At 39.6% G+C, this 21,456-nt stretch overlaps 1 protein-coding gene across 10 annotated transcripts in view; it reads left to right on the plus strand.

Annotated features, from left to right (window-relative positions):
- LOC147302236 (dedicator of cytokinesis protein 9-like) overlaps nt 1–21,456 on the plus strand; it is a 68,020-nt gene that overhangs the window by 34,574 nt on the left and 11,990 nt on the right. For 3 of the 10 annotated variants that reach the window (XM_086281532.1, XM_086281527.1, XM_086281531.1), the window contains exons 7-46: nt 757–891; nt 1,037–1,211; nt 1,481–1,539; nt 2,956–3,030; nt 3,127–3,267; nt 3,916–4,260; nt 4,351–4,433; nt 5,013–5,135; nt 5,228–5,307; nt 5,403–5,590; nt 6,157–6,222; nt 6,861–6,953; nt 7,489–7,600; nt 7,773–7,891; nt 8,616–8,702; nt 8,813–8,902; nt 9,046–9,161; nt 9,269–9,338; nt 9,425–9,550; nt 9,939–10,010; nt 10,095–10,241; nt 10,468–10,551; nt 10,643–10,754; nt 10,847–11,025; nt 11,176–11,289; nt 11,430–11,541; nt 11,781–11,911; nt 13,050–13,164; nt 13,247–13,313; nt 13,859–13,906; nt 14,367–14,503; nt 17,046–17,161; nt 17,237–17,374; nt 17,510–17,692; nt 17,872–17,985; nt 18,232–18,447; nt 18,548–18,605; nt 19,770–19,876; nt 20,025–20,147; nt 20,281–20,394. In XM_086281532.1, the coding sequence (XP_086137658.1) occupies nt 757–891; nt 1,037–1,211; nt 1,481–1,539; nt 2,956–3,030; nt 3,127–3,267; nt 3,916–4,260; nt 4,351–4,433; nt 5,013–5,135; nt 5,228–5,307; nt 5,403–5,590; nt 6,157–6,222; nt 6,861–6,953; nt 7,489–7,600; nt 7,773–7,891; nt 8,616–8,702; nt 8,813–8,902; nt 9,046–9,161; nt 9,269–9,338; nt 9,425–9,550; nt 9,939–10,010; nt 10,095–10,241; nt 10,468–10,551; nt 10,643–10,754; nt 10,847–11,025; nt 11,176–11,289; nt 11,430–11,541; nt 11,781–11,911; nt 13,050–13,164; nt 13,247–13,313; nt 13,859–13,906; nt 14,367–14,503; nt 17,046–17,161; nt 17,237–17,374; nt 17,510–17,692; nt 17,872–17,985; nt 18,232–18,447; nt 18,548–18,605; nt 19,770–19,876; nt 20,025–20,147; nt 20,281–20,394 (4,770 nt within the window). Of the gene's footprint in view, nt 1–756; nt 892–1,036; nt 1,212–1,480; nt 1,540–2,955; nt 3,031–3,126; nt 3,268–3,915; nt 4,261–4,350; nt 4,434–5,012; nt 5,136–5,227; nt 5,308–5,402; nt 5,591–6,156; nt 6,223–6,860; nt 6,954–7,488; nt 7,601–7,772; nt 7,892–8,615; nt 8,703–8,812; nt 8,903–9,045; nt 9,162–9,268; nt 9,339–9,424; nt 9,551–9,938; nt 10,011–10,094; nt 10,242–10,467; nt 10,552–10,642; nt 10,755–10,835; nt 11,026–11,175; nt 11,290–11,429; nt 11,542–11,780; nt 11,912–12,487; nt 12,743–13,049; nt 13,165–13,246; nt 13,314–13,858; nt 13,907–14,366; nt 14,504–17,045; nt 17,162–17,236; nt 17,375–17,509; nt 17,693–17,871; nt 17,986–18,231; nt 18,448–18,547; nt 18,606–18,794; nt 18,927–19,769; nt 19,877–20,024; nt 20,148–20,280; nt 20,395–21,456 lie in introns of those variants that run through there. The other 7 variants (XM_086281525.1, XM_086281523.1, XM_086281528.1 and 4 more) reach the window with 6 other exon arrangements.

Consider the following 21,456-nt stretch of genomic DNA (forward strand, 5'->3'; position numbering starts at 1 on the left):
ACAAGAAGAAATGGAAGTGAGACAAAACATTTTTGAGCATGCAATTTATTGAAAACCAGGTTGAGGTGGGACGCAGTAAAACGGTCATTTGGAATTTCTTAAATGATTCTGAGGGTTAAGGAACAAAAACGTCAAGTGGAAGATCAAAAAACATTTTGTCTTAAGATCCAGCCATGATGTTTTTGTATATAAAAAAATCACATTTTATATATATCAAAGCACTTTAAATTGTAAGGAAGACCCTACAAAATACAAATATAACAGAGAAAACCCCAACAATCATATGAGCCCCTCTGAGCAAGCGCTTTGGCGACAGTGGGAAGCAAAAACTCCCTTTTAACAGGAAGAAACGTCCAGCAGGCTCAGCAAGGGACAGCTATCTGCAGCGACCAGTTGGGGTCCGGGGGGGCAAGACAGGACAAAGACATGTTGTGGAAGAGAGCCAGAGATGAATAATAAGTGATGATCCAATACAGAGAGGTGTATAGTCACGCAGTGCGTGAGAAAAGCGACTGAAGAAAAAAATACTCAGTGCATAATGACGGTTCAGTAACCCTACCGAACTACTTTTCCCTGCATCCTTTTTTCCCCTGTGAACATATGGAACTCAGATTAGTCTTTGTGTGTGATAGCTCAAAACTTTGCTTACTTTTTCAGTTTACCCACAAGCTTTCCCATGCTCTCTCTCCGTTCTTTAGTATTTTTTAGAGAAAATTAGTCCATTAGGAATGTTAACATTCTTTATTGTCATCATAGTCCTTCAAGAGGAGGTACTTCCATCTGGCTCAGCTGGGGGATGGGTCTTACAACCTCAACTTCTACAAGGATGAGAACACCTCCAAAGATCCCAAAGGAACCATCTTCCTTGACTCATGCATGGGAGTTGTTCAGGTAATGGTGAGCTGTGGTGGTGGTAGTGATGGTGGTTAAACTGAATGCAGCAAAAGGAAAGTTAGCATTCTGTTAGCTGTCCACTGGAAACAAAAAGATTAAAACCACTTTTACAGAAGCTGTGTTTGTGTTTCTTCTCTTTTAGAACAGTAAAGTGCGTCGATTTGCCTTTGAGTTGAAGATGCAGGATAAGAGCACATTTCTGCTGGCTGCAGACAGTGAAGCAGAGATGGAGGAGTGGATCACTACCCTCAACAAGATTCTCCACAGCAGCTTTGAACAGGCCATGCAGGAGAAAAAAAATGGCGATCTGAATGATGGTATGTATTTTTTAACACTTTGTCTGAATTATTTATATGTTTTATTGTCTGCCTGCCTTGTGTTTGTAATTGCATTTGTTTTCATCTGATTATATTTTTTGAAGCTTGCTGCACCTGTGGGATTCTTCGATTTGCTGAAATGTACTTCTTTAACTTTATAACCCATGTTTTTACTTCCTTTCAGTTATCCTTCTGAATACAAGAGACCAATGCATTACTATGTTTTATGCAGCAGCCACAGCTAACAGACCTTATGTTGATCTCTCCAGCAGATGAGGAACATGGAAAAACAGAACTTTCCACTGGAGATTTTCAAGAAACCTTTCAGGTATCTTGTTAGTCCATCAGAAATAATATTAATGGTTGGCATGTACAGTACCAGTCCTCATACTGTGGATGTATACTGAATTTTTGATGTTTGAGAGATCACTTGGAGCCTGTCTGTATTGTAACTATGGCCTGACCATTAGGCCAGCTGTTTCAAGGATCCAGGCCTCCACATTTTCCTCTTTGTGCTTACCAAGGAAACATCCAATATAATGTGCTAGATCTCTAAAAATGGGATTTAGTAGTCTGGGATCACACTTGAGACTCTAGCACTTGTGACACTATAGCATATGCTATGAGCTCCTCTTTATGGGTGCCGGTGCTGCCTGCCCTTTTGTTGAGTCACGGTGGGGGCCCTGGGCATTGATGGAGATCTTCCTGAATGTTTGGGGATCGGTACGCAGGTGTTTACTGCTTTTTGATCTTCGCTGTTGGTTGTAGCCACTTGGTGTTTCTGGGCTGACTTTAATCTCAGAATTCTGAGATCTGTGGGGATTTCTTTGCCTTAGTTTTATGTGAACAACAACATAGTGGGAGCTACCCAGACCTCATTGTGATTCCCGATTCAGATGGAGATAGAGCTCTTCTCCGATACCCTGAAACACAACTTCAAATAAATCCTAATGGTTTGCTAACACAGAAGGCAAAGCAGTTTTACATTAAGTAATGTCTTAGCATTGCCTTTACAGGTTTTTGCATTGCCCCTAATTTAAAAGCACTGTGTTGTTAGGTACTGTATATGCTGTATAAAATGTATTTAGCCAATGTCAGTTAAATTAAAAATCTTTTGGAAGGATAAATGATCAGAATCGGAATACTTTAATAATCACTAAGGAATTAGGTATGATATTCGTTACGATGATAGTTTTCAATTCAATTCAATTCAATTTTATTTATATAGCGCCAAATCACAACATAAGTCGCCTCAAGGCACTTCATAGATACAGAGAAAAACCCAACAATCATATGACCCCCTATGAGCAAGCACTTTGGCAACAGTGGGAAGGAAAAACTCCCTTTTAACAGGAAGAAACCTCCGGCAGAACCAGGCTCAGGGAGGGGCGGCCATCTGCTGCGACCGGTTGGGGTTTCAAAAGACGATATAATGGGGAAGTAGATGCAGAACATTGCTACACTGTGCATTTAGTGATATTTCACTAAGAGTCTGCAATATTGGTGAGAAAACCACAACAACCCTCTATGAGAAAGCACTTGGTAATAGTAAGAAGGAAGATCCAAAACTGGACCCAAGGCAAGCTTGGGAGTGAAGCAAAAGAGAAAAGACATACAGTATCAAGAGAATACTCAACTGATGCCACAGCTTCAAGATCTCCAGATGTCTAAAATGGACAACATAATTTGTTTGTTACTACTTTATAATTGGAAATGCATTCTTATTTTGCTTTGTTTTTCACAGACTGCCAGAGATATTGAATCTAAGATGAGAAGTGAAGCTCGCCTCAAGCTGTTCACTCTGGACCCTGACACTCAGGTATTGTCTGATTTCTCAGTAGCATCGCTGTGACTGATATTTTTGTTGTGGCAGCAGATAATTTAAGCCTTCTGACAGCAACTCTTATTTCCACAGAAACTAGACTTTTCTGCCATTGAGCCTAATGTGCAACAGTTTGAAGAGAAGTTTGGGAAAAGAGTCCTGGTCAGCTGTCATGACCTGTTGTTTAACCTGCAGGGCTGTGTTGCTGAGAATGATGAAAGGCCAACAACTAATGTATGTATCAGTGAAAACCCAGCAGTCAAATGCAGCTGCTGGATGTGTCTGTATTTGCACACAAACTTTCAGCTTAACAGACAAATATCCTTTGGCAAATGATGGTGAGGTTTAAATCACTTAAGAAGATCACAGACAATTCAGATGACCCACTTGGCTGGCCCCCATCAAAACCCCGCAGTGTTCTCTACCATGGAAACCAGCTTTGGCCTCCTACCATGCATTAGCACCAGTCTGAGGCTGGTTTCCTGTCGTCACTCCAAGGTCTCTGTCTCTGACTCTAACACTCAACGCTCAGCTGGGACAATACAGCCATTAGCTCTTGAGCTGCTCTGAATGCATGCACACACACACAAATGGTGTTGTGTAATGGAAAAGCTTGGTGGAAAGAGTGAAAGGGAAGATAAATTACCTCAATGGTACATTTAGTCTTAATGGAAAATCAGAAGTGCATTAGGAGAATGACTATCCCTTAACCCTGGAGAACCCATGGGGTCAGATCCGACCCCATTGGTTTACTAGGGAAACCATGGGTTCAAATTTGACCCCATGGGTTCTCCAGGGTTAAATTGCAGCTTTCTTTTTACTTTTTTCTTACACTGCATCTCTGTCTCAAAACATTTTCCCTCCTGTCCTCTATCGTCAAAGGTGGAGCCGTTCTATGTGATCCTGTCCCTCTTTGACGTCCAGAACAACAGAAAGATCTCGGCCAACTTCCATGTGGATCTCAACCACCCTTTGGTTCGACAGATGACATCCAGTCATGGTAGTGGATCCAACCAGCAAATCAGTGGCAGCAGTAATGATAGTGTTTTGGAACACAGGTTAGCTAGTGGGCTCCCAGAGGGGGCTGTCCGGTATCCCAAACAGGGTATATTCTCAGTCACCTGCCCCCATCCAGAAATCTTCCTAGTGGCCAGGATTGAGAAGGTCCTACAGGGAGGGATCGCCCATTGCACTGAACCCTACATGAAGAGCTCTGACTCTGCTAAGGTACATTTATATGAAGATGAGGATATGAAGTGTATTTTTCTTGTCTTATGCTGGTAATTGCCAAAATAAATCCCCTGTTTTCTTGTGTAGATGGCTCAAAAGGTGCTAAAGAATGCCAAGACAGCTTGCGGCCGACTGGGCCAGTACAGGATGCCATTTGGCTGGGCTGCAAGGTATAAAGCCACCTTATACTTAAACCATCAATTTACCTATTCAATTCAGTGTTAGATGATAGTCTTGATCTCAGGTTGCAGAAGCCGTCGCTCAGTGAGATGCTGGTGTATATAATACCATCAAAGACAGTCCCTGGTGCTGATCTAAATGTGTGATGAGAGAGGGCTTATAACAAACAACTGCTCACCTCTCGTGCTATGCCTTCATGGGTTGGAAATAGGAGACGATAAGTAGTCTGGTTTCTTTAAAAAATGTAATCCAGCTATGAGTTTATACATATTTTATGTACAATATTAATGGTAGGTGGAGGGTTGTTTTGTTTTTGCTTTGAGGATTTGTGGATTTTGTTAACTTTGGCTTGACTTGCTAGTATAACGCTGTTCCTGTTTCTAATGTTGTTGTAGTTGAGGAAAATAGGGAGTTATAGTTGAAATACAGCAACCAAACCAGGTGAAAAGTGTGACTAAAGGAAAGACTTTCTATAGGAACACACGTTATTAAACCAGTATTGTGGAACTTAGATGTGCTCATCAGTAATTTCACTTATTTTTATTTTTTGGGTGTGTCTATCTCCCCAGGCCTGTGTTTAAAGATGCATCAGGCACTTTAGACAAAAGTGCACGATTCTCAGCTCTTTACAGACAGGACAGCAGCAAGCTGTCAGATGAGGACATGTTCAAACTGCTTACCGACTTCAGAAAGTACGTTCTTTCTCTTATCTAGTCACTTGTTTCTCTGTAACATGTTTTGATACAGTTTTGCAAAAAATTATTTGTTTCTTTGTTCCCAACAGACCAGAGAAAATGGCTAAGCTCCCTGTGCTCTTAGGGAACTTGGATGTAACAGTTGACAGTGTGCCCCCAGATCTAACCAGTAAAATCTTCAAATTTATAACATAACTTCTGAGTATCTATTTACAGTTATCAAATTGTATCCACAAGGATTCTGACTATCATTCCTTCCTGTAGATTGTGTCACTGCCTCCTACATCCCTGTGGGGAACTTTGAAGGAAACGGGCAAAGCAGTGCTCTTCTGGAAGTGGAGGAGTTTGTGCCTTGTATTGCTAAGTGTTCCCAACCATTCACCATCTATAAAAACCACCTTTATGTCTATCCAAAACACCTCAAGTACGATGGGCAGAAATGCTTTGCTAAGGTACTCACAACAAGGCTGCATCAAAATAACTAATAATACAAGATACCTTTGATTTTGAGCTGTTGGTCGATGCATGACCCTCACAAACACTGCTTCATCTTTTAAAGAGAAACTTCTAAGACAAATCATTTTAGGAAATAAATGGTTTTGTTTGGCAGATATTCTGTTTAGCCTATGAAACTAACTGGGATCTCTTTCAAGCTCTTCCAGTCAAGCTGCAGAGCTGGATAGTTATCATAATGCACAGCAGCTGCTTCTGATTAGTGCATCAATACAAGATTGTTACATTTACTTTCACTAAGTCAGCTCCAAACAGGAAACCGACCGATCTTATTTCCCTTGCGCCTTCTTACTCTCTTTCAATTTATTGTGAGCTCTCAGATCTTTACAGATTTCTCCCTCCTTTTATTGTAACAAGCGGGTAAGTCTATTTCACAGTCTGAAATAGACTCAGAGAGGCAAAGTAGGAAAAGTATTTGCTGGTAAATTGCTTCTATGTGACCTGGGATATCGTGGAAATGTGTCTTACTTTTCTCTTATGTTCTATCTGTTTCTTCCCTCTTCAGGCAAGAAATATTGCTGTTTGCATTGAATTTAAGGATTCTGATGAGGATGAAGCCCAGCCGCTGAAGGTGCATTTATATGCTATATAGCATACTTCCAAGGCAGAACATAAAACTACGAGATGTAATAGAGGCATATACTTAGGTCACTTTATTTAGACACCCGGCAAGCTCTAAACAAGAAGACAAAAGACATCAACACTCAAGGGTTCACGGGTGCACTTTAGACTAATTGATGTCCTCTCCAAGAGAGGGTACTTTTCCTAAAATAGATATTAGCTAATTACAATGCACAAGCCTTGCACAGATATTATCACATTTGGCTATTTAAACAATTACTAAGCAGATCTCAAAATGTTCTCTTGCAACACTTATGTAATAATCATCATTATCATCATCTTAATCATAATAATTAATAATAGTATGGCTTTGAAGCCTTTATTCTTTGACTTGGTGTTGAATGTTAGGTCTTAACTTAAATCTGCTTTGTATTGACTACAGACTAGTTTGTTTTGACTTGGGTTTCTTTGCCTTGACTTAGAATTAATCTTAGGGCTTTGCAATCTTGACTTTGGATTGTTCATCTTGACAGCTCAAACTAGCTGATAAACCAACGACCACAACATATTAAACCACACGATGAGCATGACAAGATATCCGCCTGTCCTCACATGATTTCTTGCTCCTACTTTTTGAATCTACTGCAGTGCATCTATGGCTGTCCTGGAGGGCCTCTATTTACTAAGCAGGCATATGCAGCAGTCCTCCACCATCAGCAGAACCCTGAGTTTTATGACGAGGTATTTCTCTGCTCATGTTATTCACAATCAGAGTTTAATAGATACAATGGCTTAATAGGGCTGCATGTCATATCAAGAGGGTCCTGAGTTTGCCTCCACCATCAGAGTGGAATTTGGTTCCTGGGTACTCCGGCTTCCTTCTACAGTCCAAAGACATGCAATTAGTAGGGTTTGGTGAATTGGTGATACTGTTGCCCATAGGTGTGGATGTGAGTGTGAATGATTGTCTGTCTGTATCTGTTGTCCTGTGACAAACTGGTGACCTACCCTGTGGTAGCTGGGATAGAGTTCAGTCCCTCCCACGACCCTGATATGGATAAGTGGAAGAGAGTAAATGGATGGATTAAAAATAGCTACAAACTACCAGCAGAGAGTCAGATATGTTGCACGATTAAGCAATTTTTTTTTCAAACCTTTTTGTTTTTGAAATAACAAAATACTTCTCATTGCCTCTCATGTTGCTTGAGCAAATTTGAACTCTACAACTGCAAAGCTTCTTCGGTATTAGCAAACTATGTTGTTGTGCTCTCTCTAGATAAAGATAGAGCTGCCTACTCAACTGCATGAGAAGCATCACCTTCTCTTCACCTTCTATCATGTGAGCTGTGACAGCAACAGCAAGAAGAAAGACGTGGTGGAAACTCCAGGTGGGCCATCAGTTTAAGTCACATCAACCCTCAGTGAATACGAAGCTGTTTGTGTGTGTAGCAGTTTGATTCAGATACACAGTGATTTAATATTCAAATCTTAATTCTTATGCTGCCTCTATTCCAGTACTGGTGCTATGTTAATGGTGCTGGGTTTTTTTTTAACCCTCAGTTGGCCAAGTATGGCTGCCTCTACTAAAGGATGGCAGAGTTATCACGAATGAACAACAACTTCCTGTGGCTGCCAATCTACCTGCTGGGTACCTCAGCTCCCAGGATGGTGTGAACAAGGTAAAAGACAACAACAACAAAAATGAACTTTTATTTTTTTGTAGGTAGTATGGTGTAGACTATAGATAGGTAGTGGACTAGCCTGCCACATAATTCTTTCATAATTCTTTGATTCAGCACTCTGTAGGTTGACAAGTCTCATTTCCATCAAACAGCGTGGCATCCTATCATCCTTTCATTTCTGGTGTCTTGTTTAATTTTATATATTTTGTTTGTATTTTCCTAAAGCTAATTTTAGTATCAACCAAGACAACCAAGACAGATCTGTTAAACATATCCTTATTTGACAACTAAGTGTTATTTACCTCTAGCAAGGTAAGGCCGTAAATCAAGCAGCATATGTAGACAGGAATTAACCTGCTGGGAAATGGTGAAAGGACAATGTGGGAAACCCAGGCTTCTATTCAGAATAATAAAGTGATGAATTTAGCAAGTTGAAACCCAAACATCTGCAATCAGAGGTTATACAGTAGCTATCCATCTTGCTTGAGATAGATATTGATGTAGATTGATATATGTATTGATATATGATATATGTATATTGATAGCATGGGTACTTGCCATGGAGGAACAATAATAATTAAGGCTTATTGTCAATTAATCTGTGATAAACGTTATTATATTATAAATCAGTATATGCAAAAAGAACATCACTGTGTTTATTTGTTGTACTGCAGTTTATACTTAATATCTAGTGCAGTTAATAGTTGTGTACTTGTTGCAGCACTCTGGGTTGGAGATCAAATGGGTGGATGGAGGAAAACCCCTTTTCAAAGTCTCAACTCATCTTGTATCCACAGTTAACACTCAGGTGTGTACACAAATAGCACATATATCCATGCAGTTAATGTTAGCTGCCTACTCACAACGGTTTTATAGAATAAAAAAAATCTAAACATCGATATGACATGTTTCTATTAGGATCAGCACTTGCATAACTTCTTTCACCACTGCGAAAGCATGGAGATGTCAGAACAAGCTTCGGAGGGAGAGCTTGTTAAATACCTGAAGGTATTCAGAGCTCCATTTACTTCTAATACCCTGAGGAAAATGGAACACACACTGTTGAACAATCTTTTCATCTAGCATTTAAGGGATCATGACAGGAAGAGTCCACAGTTATTGACTTTTTTCTTCTTACTTCCCTCTTAAAGAGTCTCCATGCAATGGAAGGTCACATGATGGTAAACTTTCTGCCCACCATTCTCAACCAGCTATTCTGTGTCCTGACCAGAACCACACATGAGGATGTGGCTGTAAATGTGACCAGGCAAGACACACACACACACACACACACACACACACAAATACATAGAACGTCTGCCTTTCAGCGCCACTTTTGAACTGTGTTTTGTTTTTATTTCATTATCTTTGTAGGGTGATGGTTCATGTGGTAGCACAGTGCCATGAAGAGGGACTTGAGCATTACCTGAGATCGTATGTCAAGGTGCTTATTGTCTTATGAATTTTATCACAATGATGATATTCACTGTTTCAGAGTCTGACACTCCCCGCCCCCTTCTCTGCACCCAGTTTGTGTTGAAGCCAGAACCCTATTCTTTCACCAATGTAAAAACTGTTCATGAGGAGCTGGCAAAAGCCATGACAGCCATTCTCAAACCATCAACAGACTTTCTGACTAGCAACAAGCTTCTAAAGGTAATTCATCTGTCAAAAGGCAATCAGCAGAAGCTAATTAAAGGAGACTTATAAAGAAAAATAAAATAATATTTTTAAACTAATCCACAAATCTTTGTAAAATGATTATTTTTTTCAATTTACCTGTAAAAAAATAAATTAAAATTAAATTAAACAACATAAATAGGTAATACATGATAGTAGATCTACAAACATTATATTCTGTTGCTATGAGTTCTCCAAAATTTACATCTGTTACTGAAATTTGAGAAAATAAATGAATAAATTCTTGTTGACATATTTATGATGTCATTTTCTAGTTCCATGCAACATTCACTTTCAAAATAATTCACATTTTGTACATTCATCGTATTTCTTTCTTTCACTGACACTGTGTTCTGGGTTGCAGCACTCCTGGTACTTCTTTGAAGGTCTGGTGAAATCCATGGCTCATTATCTGATAGAGCACGGGAAGGTTAAGGTAGATCTGTTGTTAAAACCTTTTGTCCTTAAGCCATTTTCTTACAAACGTGACTCCTCCAAATCTTTTTCTTCCTATGTCCAGGTCTCCAGGAACCAGCGCTTTTCTGCATCCTACTACCATGCAGTAGAGACTCTTGTCAATATGCTCATGCCACACATCACCCAGAAATATAAGGACAATCTCGATGCAGCTCGCAATGCCAACCACAGCCTGGCAATTTTCATTAAGGTTGCCACCAGCTGATTATTTTAGTTTATATATTATATTTATGTAGAAATATATCTCAAATTTTCTTTGTTTTGAGGTTAAACATTAAAACATTTTTACTACTTATTGTTTACTACTTATTGTTTATAAAAGACTGAAATGATAAGTTAATTCAACTTCAGAAAACTAAGTGGACTTTTTTTTTTATGAATCTTCGCTCATTATATTTGTTCCCTTTTCCACACAGCGCTGCTTCACCTTCATGAACAGAGGCTTTGTATTTAAGCAGATCAACAACTACTTGAACTGCTTTGTTCCTGGAGACCCCAAGGTTAGCAGGCATAATGTCTCTAAAGATTTGATACAGGTTGTTGAAGTTAATATAAAACCCTAAAATGTACATTCTCTTATGGTTCTTATAGACCTTATATGAATTCAAGTTTGAGTTCCTGCGGGAGGTCTGCAACCACGAGCACTATGTACCTTTAAATCTGCCCATGCCTTTTTGGAAAGGGAGAATACAGAGGTTCCAGGGTAAGAAAAAACCCACAATTTGCACTGACTTCATCTGTACATTGCATCTTTTTTTGCTCTTGCCTTGTCCTGCTAATAAATGCCTGCTACAGATCTCCAGCTGGACTACTTGCTGACTGATGACTTCTGTCGAAACCACTTCCTGGTGGGACTGCTGCTCAGGGAGGTGAGTAGTGCACTTCAGGAGTCCAGAGAGATTCGTCAGATTGCCATCCAGGTGCTCAAGGGACTGATGATCAAACACACGTTTGATGACCGCTATGCTTCCAAAGTAAGTTCTGCAGCTCTTGGCCATTATCCTTCTCTTTGGCCATCTGCTGCATTTCCATAAAAGTACATGTTAGATGTAGTTTAACCAGTGACACAATAATTTTTCAATTTGACAGCTTTAAATAATTTAACTCAAGGTTTGTTGTTGCAGAGCCAGCAGGCCAGACTTGCCACTCTCTACCTCCCTCTGTTTGGCCTGCTTCAGGAAAATGTTTATAGGCTTGACATCAAAGAGTCGTTGCCTCTCGACAATCGTAATGTAAATGTAAGCCTGACACCTAGTGGTTGTAAACTGAATGGTAGCTTGCATCTGTAATGCATGCCTCAGTTCTGCAGTTTCTCTCTTTATTGTTTTTAAGTGAGAACTAGAGCACTTCACAATAGTAATTTTAGTTTCTGTCCCAGAACCCACGAGAGGACTCTCCGGTACAGACCTCTATGGTGACTCCTCAGAAACCTGGCAGCTGCATAGAGAATGCTCTCCACAAAGATGTGTTTGGGGTCATCTCTGGAACAGGTGTTTCCCTTCTTATAAGGACATTACTGAGTAATAAAAATGTGTCGAATTTAAATAATTTCAAATAAATAAAATAAAATAAAAATTGTAAATAATTTTCCAATATCATTTAAAATGAATAAACTGTATCTTTAATCATAGTTTACTGATCTTGCACCATGATCACAAATGAAAAATGTGTTTTTGTGGTTTTACTTTTGGTGAAAAACTTCTTTTTTTTTTTTACGGTCCCTTTGCAGCCTCTCCTCAAAGTTCCACTACCAATGCCAGCTCAGTTCACCATGCAGACTCCAGAGGCTCTCTGGTCTCTACCGACTCTGGGAACAGCCTGCTGGGCAAGAGCAGTGACAGGACCAACTCTCTGGAAAAGGTAGGTCACCACTTGTGACATGGCAGTTCCTTAGGCACATTTGTTGTTGTTTCTTCTTGATGAAATAAAGATGAGTCAGTGGCATAGAGGAATGTTAACATCACTCTTAAAAAGTCAGACTAACCTGATTAGGATCGGGATTGATAATAAGGGTTGATTAATAAGGAAAATAAAATATTTACTGGTAGTGGAAATTCTGGCCTTATTTGAACTTTGAAAAAGATATAGTCTGCAACATAGAAAACATTTCTCAAGGTTAACAAAAACATAACTATTTGAGAACTACTCAGGTAGACTAGATTAAACCTGGACATCCATCCATCCATCCATTCACTTCCGCTTATCCTTATCCTTATATTATATGTCCTAAACCTGGACATATAATATAAAAATTGCCCCACCTCCCAGAAATATCCAGAGACGGGGAAATAAAAGCCTTGTTTCACGACACAGACTACATTACTCTGTTGGAGTCATAATAGTAACAAAGCAAAAGCAGCATCTGTAAGCTTCAAGGTCTCTTGAGATGTGTCTTTATTTTCTATTATTTTCATACCCACACCCTCCTCCCACCAGTGCTCCATCACATCCCAACTCCACCAAAAGGAGAGATCTACCAGGAGGCATTCTATCAATGTGCTCCCTTTCTCTTTTGAACCCGAACACCAAGTCGCACCTCATCTTAATCATGCAACCAAGCGGGTCACCGTGGACTTCTCTCTCCTCACTGTTCCCCTGCTTGACCTACTGCAGGACAATGACAGTGATTATAACAAGGCAGCTCCAGCCCAGAGGGTGGATGCAAATCATGAGGAAAACTTAACTTTACAAGTATTCTGTTTGACATGTGTGACCCCTTCAGAGTGTTTTTCATATTACAGAGTCTTGAAAATTTGGGATTTGTAAGATTGGCAGACCTTGTTGCTTTTTCACTTCTTTTCTTCTATGCTTTTTAAACCTGGAGTTGTTGTTACTGTCTGCAGTAGTAGACAGGTTTTTAAAGAAAGTATTTGACATTTTTCATCTTTAAAGTTTGGTTTGTTTGAGTGATGGGTTATATCTCTTAAAAGGTTGATTTTTTTCAGTACTCCAAAGATTGATAAGTAAAAGTTTTCTCTACTTTGTTCCTGTGCATCAGAATCCGTGTGCATCAGCCCTGGGCAGCACTGTGCTGCGCTCTGACAAACTGGACCAGGATGAAATCAAAAACCTGCTTATGTGTTTTCTGCATATCCTAAAGAACATGTCAGAGGGTAGGAACCATGCGATTCATATGTGATTTTGACACGTGCTATGGTCTAATAATCTAATTTCATGTAATTTCATCATACTCAGAGGCCCTATTTACTTACTGGAGTAAAGCTGCTTCCTCAGAGCTAATGGACTTCTTCACACTGATACAGTAAGTAGAGAAAGAACCTTTTTATTATTACATACATGTAAGAGTGACTGAACATTTTCTAAATAATATTTTTTCTAGATAACATAAACAAGATAGATTGTATTAGCAAGCCTTAGATGTCATAGTACGCAAATTAATGAACATTGACTTCGCTAGCGTCACTAAAAGATATTGACAAAGGGATGCTTGCGCCAGTTTGTGGACTACTGTTCTGCCTTGAGTTTAGAATTTCATTTGTTGCCATTTGGGATTTTTTTGTTTAGAGCCATAATTGATCATGTTTGTTTGCACCAGCCTGCTGGACTTTGCCATCTGCTAGTTAGCTTGACCACAAAGAACTTTCCTGGATTGAAGAGGGAATAAGACCATACCCAAACTCTGTCTGCCTTTATCATATTCTTAAGACATTTGGTGTAACATCTCGAGTTTGCAGCAACAAATCCAAGGGTTGTTTGAAGATTCCGATACAGATCCAGCTCTGCAGGGGTCAAATGGGTACTAGAAGTAATAACTTGTGAATAATAAAACCTGTGTTTTTCCTGCAGAGTCTGCCTTTATCAGTTCAGATACATGGGGAAGAGATTCATCGCCAGGTAGAGTCAATATTGTTCTGTCTGCTGATTTCTGAATTCTTGAACTTAAACTAATTTTGCCGGCATTCCATGCAATTAGTGATTCATATCTAAACAGAGACTTTTAGCGAATCTTCTGTAACTCTTTTAACTGTTGGATTTTGATTTGTTCTTTGATCTTTAACATTGCTGGCAAGTTGTTTTATGGCCCCTCCCTGGGTAAGATTGCGATCTTACATTCGCTGGTTGCTTAACAAAATGCATGACATTCTTTTTGCCTCTGTCAGTTTAAAACCACATTACATATTAGACATTTATTTATTTCATGTGTCCATGGTTTATTTTGTACAACCATTAACACCCTCCGTAAGTGATGCTTTAAAATAACAGTATTATACCCTTTTGTGTGTCTTTATTCTGACTTAGCTGTAAGTAAGTCATTCAAGCTTGAAGTTAATAGTACTTCTCCGTTTTCCAACAGGATCCATGAGGAGGCGGGGCCTGTAGGTCCTGACAGGAAATCACTGACTCTCCCTGTGTCTCGTAACAGAGCTGGGATCCTCCACGCCCGTCTGCAGCAGCTGGGATCTCTGGAGAATGCTCACACCTTTAGCAACAGTAGGCCTGCCCACCTGAAATGGATGATTAAATGGATGCTTTCCACATGTCAACAAAAAACAAATAAACATATAAATAAAAATACCCAATAATTTAGTCTAAATTTGGTAATGTAGTAATATTTGTTAGTTTATCCGACTTAGCCATCTAGTTGCCCGGCCACAATTTACTTTGTACAGTACTGGTTTAGCAAAACTTGCACATGATGATCACCTAATGGCTCTTCACCTAAACTGTCAAGGTCAAGCTCAACGTCTCTCTTTTTTTGTTTTATAGACAATAATCTATGAATTGCAATCGGTGCTGGATAAGATATGTCACTAATGATCTGGTTTTTTCCATCTGTCTTGGAATTCTGTCCCACCATTTGGCAAAACCAAAAGGAAGAATTTGTGATCGACGTTTTTTGAGTTTAGAGGTCTTGTTTGCTAATTTGATAACTAATCTTAAGGCAATGTTTTGTGTTCTTTTTGTGTTTTCAGTCAGAATTTTTTCCAAGTACAGATGTACACGATTCCTAAAAATCATCCCACATCTGTCTTAAATGTTTTGAACATGAGCAGAAACTACACATACATTTAAAGTATTACAGGTAACAAATGAAATGATCACTGATGTGATAATTATTCACCAAAACAAACGACACAGAACTCTAAGAACTTTCCATCTTCAAAAAAGATGAGGAAGTCGTTTTATTTTGTTGAATCATTAGGTAACGCTTTTATTCTCTAAAAACATTTGAAGAATGGCATAATGCCGGAATGCCGGAAACAAAGTGTTTGATGTTCCAATACTCAGGTGAAACCTACATGTAGGGTTACCAGCATATAAAAGTAAATCATTAACGAGACAGAATCAGTATGAAGGCAAAGCACACATAACAGATTTTGAGATAGCATGATGATGCATATGAGGCTATACTTTTTAAGTACACGAACTACAACTGTTCTTGTAGAAAAACACACCTAACCTTCAAAAAATTGATTTATTAAGAGTTAACTGGGTTACAACCAAGACTATTAAACTAAAACTTCTTACGTCATTTAATTTCAGTAATAATGACACAACTGAAAATATACACATTTGTATTATTTTTATCTAGTCATTTGTAATAGCGCACTTTGATGTTTTATTTGTAATCATTTGGGCAAGAATGTACTGTATATACTTAGAGTATGTATGAAATGTTATTTCCTTCTTTCAGGTTGAATTTCAACATACTTAAGAGCAGTGTTGGTCAAGTTACTTGAAAAAAGTAATCAGTAACTAATTACTGATTACTTCCCCAAAAAAGTAATCCCGTTACTCTACTTATTTTCAAAAGTAATTAATTACTTAGTTACTTTTTAAAAACACGATTTACAACCTGAAGAGGTGATAAAGCGATAGATCTTTCAGCCCAATTCTACTTTTTCTACATAATCCATCATACAAAATGTAATCAAATGGAAAAGTCCCTTTTTAAAACTTGTTTTAGTCTTTTAACTTTATGCATCAAGCAAAAATTTTCTGCACATTCCAGCACATAAAATATATATATTTTTTGTGTTTACACTCACTCTTTCAAATAGATGTAAGTAAAGCACAGCAGAAAATAAATAAAATCAAAGACTAGCGGTCCTTTTGCTCTATTTTCACCTGTGAAGCAGGAGTAGGGTAGGCGGAGGTTTACCCTGGTGCAGGTGTGCCACAGCGGTCAGTTGAAGAATCCGCGAGTTTCTCTGTGAATTTCCCATTACATCATAGCGCACTCTGTGCTTGCTCGGAAGTTTAGGGGTTTTTTTTCGCTGTAAAAAGACGTTTTCTTCCCACGCACAACGGACACTAATGTTTTTGTCACTTTTTATGGAATCAAACTTAAAGTAAGGTCAGTACTTCCACGCTTTAAACACTGCACGCTCATACTCTCTCCGCACTCGATATATTATCCATTGTTGATCTGCACACAGCTGTTGTCAGGAACGTCGCACTCGCATACATCATGGTCATGAGACATTCTCGCAAAAACAATCACGGTTTTAGTAATGCAGTAACGCAGCGTTCCTACGGTAAAGTAACGGTAATCTAATTACCGTTTTTGCAATAGTAATCCCTTACTTTACTCGTAACGCGTTACTGCATTACTGCGTTGTAACGCAGTAATGCCCATCTCTGCTTAAGAGTATACTTAAAGTACTTTGTGTGTAGCTGGGGTGAGTTGTACTGTGCTAAAATGTGGTCATGAAGCAGATGTTGCTGTAGTTAAAGTAGGATATTATTATTTTTATTTATTTTTTGGACCTAAATAATATTGTGTTTATCTGAATTAATGTAGCCATGCTTTCCCGAGCTCTTGGCGGCAACGGATTTGTCTTTTACTGACTCCTTCGTGGAGTTGGTAATGGTGACAAAATCAACAACAGGTCTGCCATACAAGCACATGGCAAATCGTTATTGGTCTTAGATTTAAATCAATAAAGCAATCAACGGTATGCACTTTTTTTTATGGCTCTAATAAAACATTATCCCTATCGGAGACGTAGCTTATGTGCTTTCTGTGCAGCGTACTCCTGTACGGAAGCAGATGTGAGCAGCCAGTGCCTTCTAGAGGCCAGTGTGTCTACAGAGGTCTGTCTCACTGTGCTGGACACACTCAACACTTTCATCATGGGGTTCAAGGTATTAACAGAGACAGCCAACATGACACCCTTTATTATCTTGCTCAGCCAATAAACTCACCTTCCCTGTTTTCAGACCCAGCTGAATTCAGATCTCGGTCACAATCCCCTGATGAAGAAGGTTTTCCAGGTGCACTTGTGTTTTCTGCAGATACCTCAGTCTGAGGCTGCTCTCAAACAGGTCTTCACCTCACTCAGGACTTTCATTTACAAGGTGAAATATCTGGCTCCATGTTTATTGACTTAACATGGTGGGACTGAATTGGGTTGTAACCCATGTGGTTGTGATTTTTTGATATCCACAAATCGACTTGAAATGACCCCACAGCTGCATTTCCATGTCCTCTAGTTCCCTTGCACCTTCTTTGATGGCCGGGCCGACATGTGTGCCTCTCTCTGCTACGAAATTCTCAAGTGCTGTAACTCCAAGCTGAGCTCCATCCGTAGCGATGCTGCCCACCTTCTCTACTTTCTTATGAAAAGCAATTTCGACTACACAGGTCGTAAATCCTTTGTACGAACACATCTGCAGGTAAGCGTTTCATTTGTGTCTGTCTAAATTTGACATTTTATATGTTTAGTTATCTTTTCTAGTCTCTTATCTACATACAATATCTATGATGTATCTGCTAACCATGTTAATGATGTATCTCTGTATTATACAGGAAGTCTTAAATGTAAGGTTCTCTTTACTTGTTGATATTCACCCAGGTGGTAATTGCTGTCAGTAAGCTGATTGCTGACGTCATCGGCATAGGGGGTATGCGCTTCCAGCAGTCTCTCTCCATCATCAACAACTATGCCAACAGTGACAAGACCATCAAGGTGAGGAATGAGAGTTTGGTAGGCAAAATAAATTACCAGGAGAACTGTTGAATAATTTTAGTTATTTCTGTCCCAAACTGGTTGATTAACACTTGGTCAGATCATACATGTAGCAATACTATCTATTACTAGGTGGCTAAATAGATACATTTCAGCCTTTCTCCTGTTTTGGGGCAAACACATTTCAGTACCCGCTTCTTGCTTTATGTAATCCTGAACATTCACTTTGTTGTTGTGCTTGGGCAGCACACGGCGTTTCCTTCAGATGTGAAGGACCTAACAAAACGCATCAGGACAGTGTTGATGGCCACAGAGCAAATGAAAGAGCACGAAAATGACCCGGAAATGCTGGTAGATCTCCAATACAGCTTAGCCAAGTCCTACACCAGCACCCCTGAGCTCCGTAAAACCTGGTTGGACAGTATGGCTCGCATCCACAACAAAAATGGGGATCTTTCAGAGGTATTTTACGTCACATTGAATACCTTGACTTTTTTTCTGCAGTAAGGCATTGTTGTGTTAGCCTCTGACTCGTGACTGTGTCTGTGCTTTTCACCTGCAGGCAGCTATGTGTTACGTGCATGTTGCCGCTCTGGTGGCTGAGTATCTCTGGAGGAAAGGTAAGTTGAGGATATAATGTAAGGTCTCCTGGCAGTTAACTATTTGAACTCCAACATGTTTTTATGATCCTCATTTACAGAAGCCATAAAATGAATCTCTGATAAACATTACAGCAGTAGAGGAACATTATCCTGGAGAGATTGATTGATAAACTCAATAAAGCCTATCAACTCTCTTGTTGTTTTCAGATGAAAGATTTATGGAACGTGATAAAAAGCTATATGTCCGAGCTGGGGATGTCTGCAATCGAAATTGTAAATTGTATACACTGCAAATTCCTCCAACTCTAAAACCATCAATAATTGTAAAAAATAAACAGTGTGAGTCATATTCCTTCATCGTTATCCTTCAAGTTTATGGTCCTGTGCCGTGTTTTTGCTGCCCTCTTCTTGACAGAGAACTCAGATGTTGTTCCTGGGAAGTGCTTTAGTTACCACTGGGACTACTGTTGCCTTCACCCTTCACGTCTCTCTCTCTCTTACTACACACACAAAAGTGGAAGAAACGTGGCTGATAATTAGTGAGTGTCACAACCAGGATGAAAGAACAAACAAAGGTCCACGAGTACATCAGGAATTTATCTGCAACTGATAGTGTGCTTAGTGAATACCTCGGGCAGCAGAAGCCCAACAAAGAAGAGCAGGAAGGAGAGAGGAACCATCAGGGAAGGGCAGGCCCCTGCATGGCATGTACCACTGGCTGATACTAACAAATCCTACCAAATCCTAAAAGCTGGACTGAAAGACAACACAGAGTGTTGACAACAAATCATGGCAGCACGGGAACAAGCTCTGAGCACAAGATTCATAGAGGCCCGGCCTATTACACCAGGCAAGACCCCAGGCGCAGGCTGTGCAAAGATGCCCCTGAGACAGTCTAGCACATAACAGCATGTTAAATCTCTAAAATCCTGTAAGTTGTGGGGTCTCCATGGATCAGACTTGTTTGTCCAGCACATCCCACAAGATCCGCTTGGACTGAGATCTTGCCAACCTCAAACCATTCCTGAACTATTTTTGCATCATGGCAGGGCACATTATCCATGGCCATAGCCAACCGGGAATATAATTTCTATGACAGGGTTGACATGTCAGTGGTGATAGTTTTATGCTTGATCAGTGTATGGTTCTACTGGACCTCTCTGTGTACCTTTTTTATGCCAGGCATGTTCAGGCAGGGCTGCTCAGCTTTCCGTGTCATCACTCCGAACATTGACGAGGAAGCAGCCATGATGGAGGATGTTGGGATGCAGGATGTTCACTTCAGTGAGGTCAGACTTTGTTTCGATCTTTTCTGAATGTCAGCCTATAGAATGTCCTTTTAAAATTAGTCATTGGCTTCAGGAATATTTTTTGGCAGTAACATTAGTCCCACTTCTCAGTGTCTTTTCTAAAGATAAGATAATTGTTTGTGTTCAGGAGGTGCTGATGGAGCTTTTGGAGGAGTGTGCTGATGGCCTCTGGAAGGCAGAGCGTTATGAGCTCATTGCTGATGTCTATAGGCTCATCATTCCCATTTATGAACAGCGCAGAGACTTTGAGGTGAGCTGCACACTGAGCACAAGTTATAGACAAAGTGTGAATTGTTCTGTTCTGTTTATATAATGCCAATTCACAACAAATAAAAACATCTGCGTGACAGTTATTGCAATTTGTTTTTGAATTTGTCAAACAGAAACTGGCACACCTGTATGATACACTCCACCGTGCGTATACTAAAGTGATGGAAGTAATGCATTCTGGCAAGAGACTGCTTGGCACATACTTCAGAGTGGCCTTTTTTGGACAGGTAAGTTTACAAAATAAAAAGTAAATAAATATGATAATAATTAAAATTTTCAGTTCAGCTTAAATTTGACTCAGTCCACAGTTTTCATAAAAGCATGGTGTTTATCTTATTGTTTTTTGCAGTACAGTACCACATACACACATACACTCTCTGATACAGCTGAACCTTTGAATCTAAGTGGAACGCTACTATTTTTTAAATTGAGATTTCTCTTCTTTTCCCTTTCCTTTTAAGGCTGCGGTAAGTGAATAGAGGAGTCCTCCTCTATGTCAGTGCCTTTTTACGTTGTTTAAGGGCTAATGAGTATTTGTAAAATTACTATCAAGTATCTGTAGATTTTTAAGCTTTTGTTGCTTCATGATTTTTTTTGACCAGTAGTGGATAAAACATGGTTACTTAGTCACAAAACAATAGCTGTTGTGTGACTTTTATATCATTTTATCTCTTTTCTGTTTCATTTGCAAATCCAGAAACTCATCCTTTTTTCAGTCATATGTGATCCCATTGTGATTTTTCCCCTGAAAGTTTCTTTTGATTAATTGATGAAGCCTTTCCAACTATTACTTTTATACAAATAAACCACAGTGTAACTGTTATGCATGTATGAATATATTAAATTAAATAGATTGTATCTGTTTGACTCGGTAGTGATCAGCTAATGTTTGCTGTGTTTGATAACTTTCTGTATATAATGACAATCACTTAAAGTGGACCTATTGCTCATATGTATATATGTATATATATATGGGCGGTTAATCCTTCAAGCTCCGGTCCTCTACCAGAGGCCTGGGAGCTTGAGGGTCCTGCACAGTATCTTAGCTGTTCCCAGGACTGCGCTCTTCTGGACAGAGATCTCCGATGTTGTTCCCGGGCTCTGCTGGAGCCACTCGCCTAGCTTGGGAGTCACTGCACCTAGTGCTCCAATTACCACTGGGACCACCGTTACCTTCACCCTCCACATCTTCTCGAGCTCTTCTCTGAGCCCTTGGTATTTCTCAAGCTTCTCGTGTTCCTTCTTCCTGATGTTGCTGTCATTCGGAACCGCTACATCGATCACTACGG

Source organism: Aulonocara sp. 'chitande type north' Nkhata Bay, linkage group LG23 (assembly GCF_057382095.1).
Source record: "Aulonocara sp. 'chitande type north' Nkhata Bay isolate Kocher_YH1m ecotype deep benthic linkage group LG23, A_spYH_male_GT1.1, whole genome shotgun sequence".
NCBI classification, from domain to species: Eukaryota; Metazoa; Chordata; class Actinopteri; order Cichliformes; family Cichlidae; genus Aulonocara; species Aulonocara sp. 'chitande type north' Nkhata Bay.